Source organism: Dasypus novemcinctus, chromosome 10 (genome assembly GCF_030445035.2).
Source record: "Dasypus novemcinctus isolate mDasNov1 chromosome 10, mDasNov1.1.hap2, whole genome shotgun sequence".
NCBI lineage: Eukaryota > Metazoa > Chordata > Mammalia > Cingulata > Dasypodidae > Dasypus > Dasypus novemcinctus.
This window is the reverse complement of record NC_080682.1, coordinates 87,342,790-87,344,482: the sequence shown is the minus strand read 5'-3', so window position 1 is coordinate 87,344,482 and position 1,693 is coordinate 87,342,790. Positions and strand designations below refer to the sequence as shown.

Below are 1,693 nucleotides of genomic sequence, written 5' to 3'. Positions count from 1 at the left end.
AATAAATAAGGCAGGAACACAGGCCAGCATTTTCGGGGTCCATGAGAACCATGACCCACGAATCGCTTTCTGCAGTCACAGTTTTCCAGTAATTTTATCTTCTGTTCCACTTTATCATTTCTCCACAGAACATGTGAGTCAAAACTATAGATATCAGGCTCATCACAGGATGAGCTGCTGTTGAAAATGTACCCATTCTTAAAGTTGTGGAAGTACCATAACATAACTTAAAACAAAGAACTAATTTTGAAAAAAAGCACAAATACAACATAAAAACACCTTATTGTTTTCATGTGAACCGATTTGTATTTCATTTCATTTCATTAATCATATTCTGATTTAATGTTTGATATTGGAAGATCTACCCCCACATTTATAACAGCTCCACAGTAGCAAAAGATTTACGACAGCATTTTCACCACAGGTACATACTCTTCTTTGATTTTATTAATATTACATTACTATATCAAACCCAATAAAATAAAAAGTCACTAAATATTAATATCAAAAAACTATTTTTCTTTGAAGTTCGCTCTTCAGAGCCCCCTTAATCTCCTTATTCCTGAGACTGTAGATGAGAGGGTTCAGCATGGGGATCACCACCATGTAGAACACAGTCACCACCTTGTTCTGGTCAGTTGAGTAGCTGGACTTGGGCATCACATAAATAAATGTAATGGTCCCATAGAACAGAGTGACCGCAGTGAGGTGGGAGGTGCAGGTGGAGAAGGCCTTGTGGCGTCCCTCGGAGGAGCGCATCTTCAGGATGGTGATGAGTATATAGATGTAGGATACGGCTATGATGAACACTGTGACCACAATAACAGACCCAGCAGAAAATGAAGAAGCAACTACAGGAATGCTAATGTCAGAACAGGAAAGCTCAACTAAAGGGGCAAAATCACAGAAGAAATGATTGACCTGATTTGATCCACAGAAAAATAAAGAAAAGAAGGAAAGAGTATATGAGGAAGCATTGAGAAAACCACCTATGTAAGTCACAGAGAGTAACCGGACACAGACTTTTGTGGACATTTTGGTTGAATAAAGCAGTGGGTTGCAGATTGCCACGAAGCGATCATAGGCCATAGCAGCCAGAAGGAAGCACTCAGCTGTCCCAAAGAAGACAGCTGATCCAAGCTGGATGGCACATCCAAAATAGGAGATGGCATTTTTATCCACCAGGAAGTTTACAAGCATATCTGGTGTAACAGAAGATGAATAGCCTATGTCAGTAAAAGCCAAGTGACTCAGGAATAAATACATAGGATGATGGAGCTGAGAGGAGATTCTGATAAGAATGATTGTGCTGAGATTGCCAGATATGGTCACCAGGTAGATGCATAGGATAATGGCGAAGAGAATGACCCGAAGCTTCAGATCATCTGTTAAGCCCAGTAGAACGAATCCTGTCACTGCTGTGTAGTTCCCATCCACCAGGGAATCCATGAGACAGTGTCACAGGTATCAAAGAGAACCTGTCATGAAAAAAATTATATTAAATAAGTTATGAATTTGATGATTTTGTTTTTCTTTCGACACATAAGGGAAGTAATTATAAATAAAAGATGTTAATCAAGCATTAGTGCATATTTACAACATTGATGTATTTATCTATATTTAAAAATTGTTGGCAACCAAAAACCAAAATTTGCTTTGAAATATGTCAGTTATTTTTTATATTTTTTTACAA

General features: G+C 38.0%; 1 protein-coding gene across 1 annotated transcript; it reads right to left on the bottom strand.

The window, feature by feature from the left end:
• Positions 1-504: 504 nt before the first annotated feature.
• On the bottom strand, positions 505-1,449 carry LOC101433257 (olfactory receptor 5P76-like). The gene has a single exon (XM_004471460.2). The coding sequence runs from the start codon at positions 1,447-1,449 to the stop codon at positions 505-507; it is 945 nt and encodes a 314-aa protein (XP_004471517.2).
• Between the last annotated feature and the right edge of the window lie 244 nt (positions 1,450-1,693).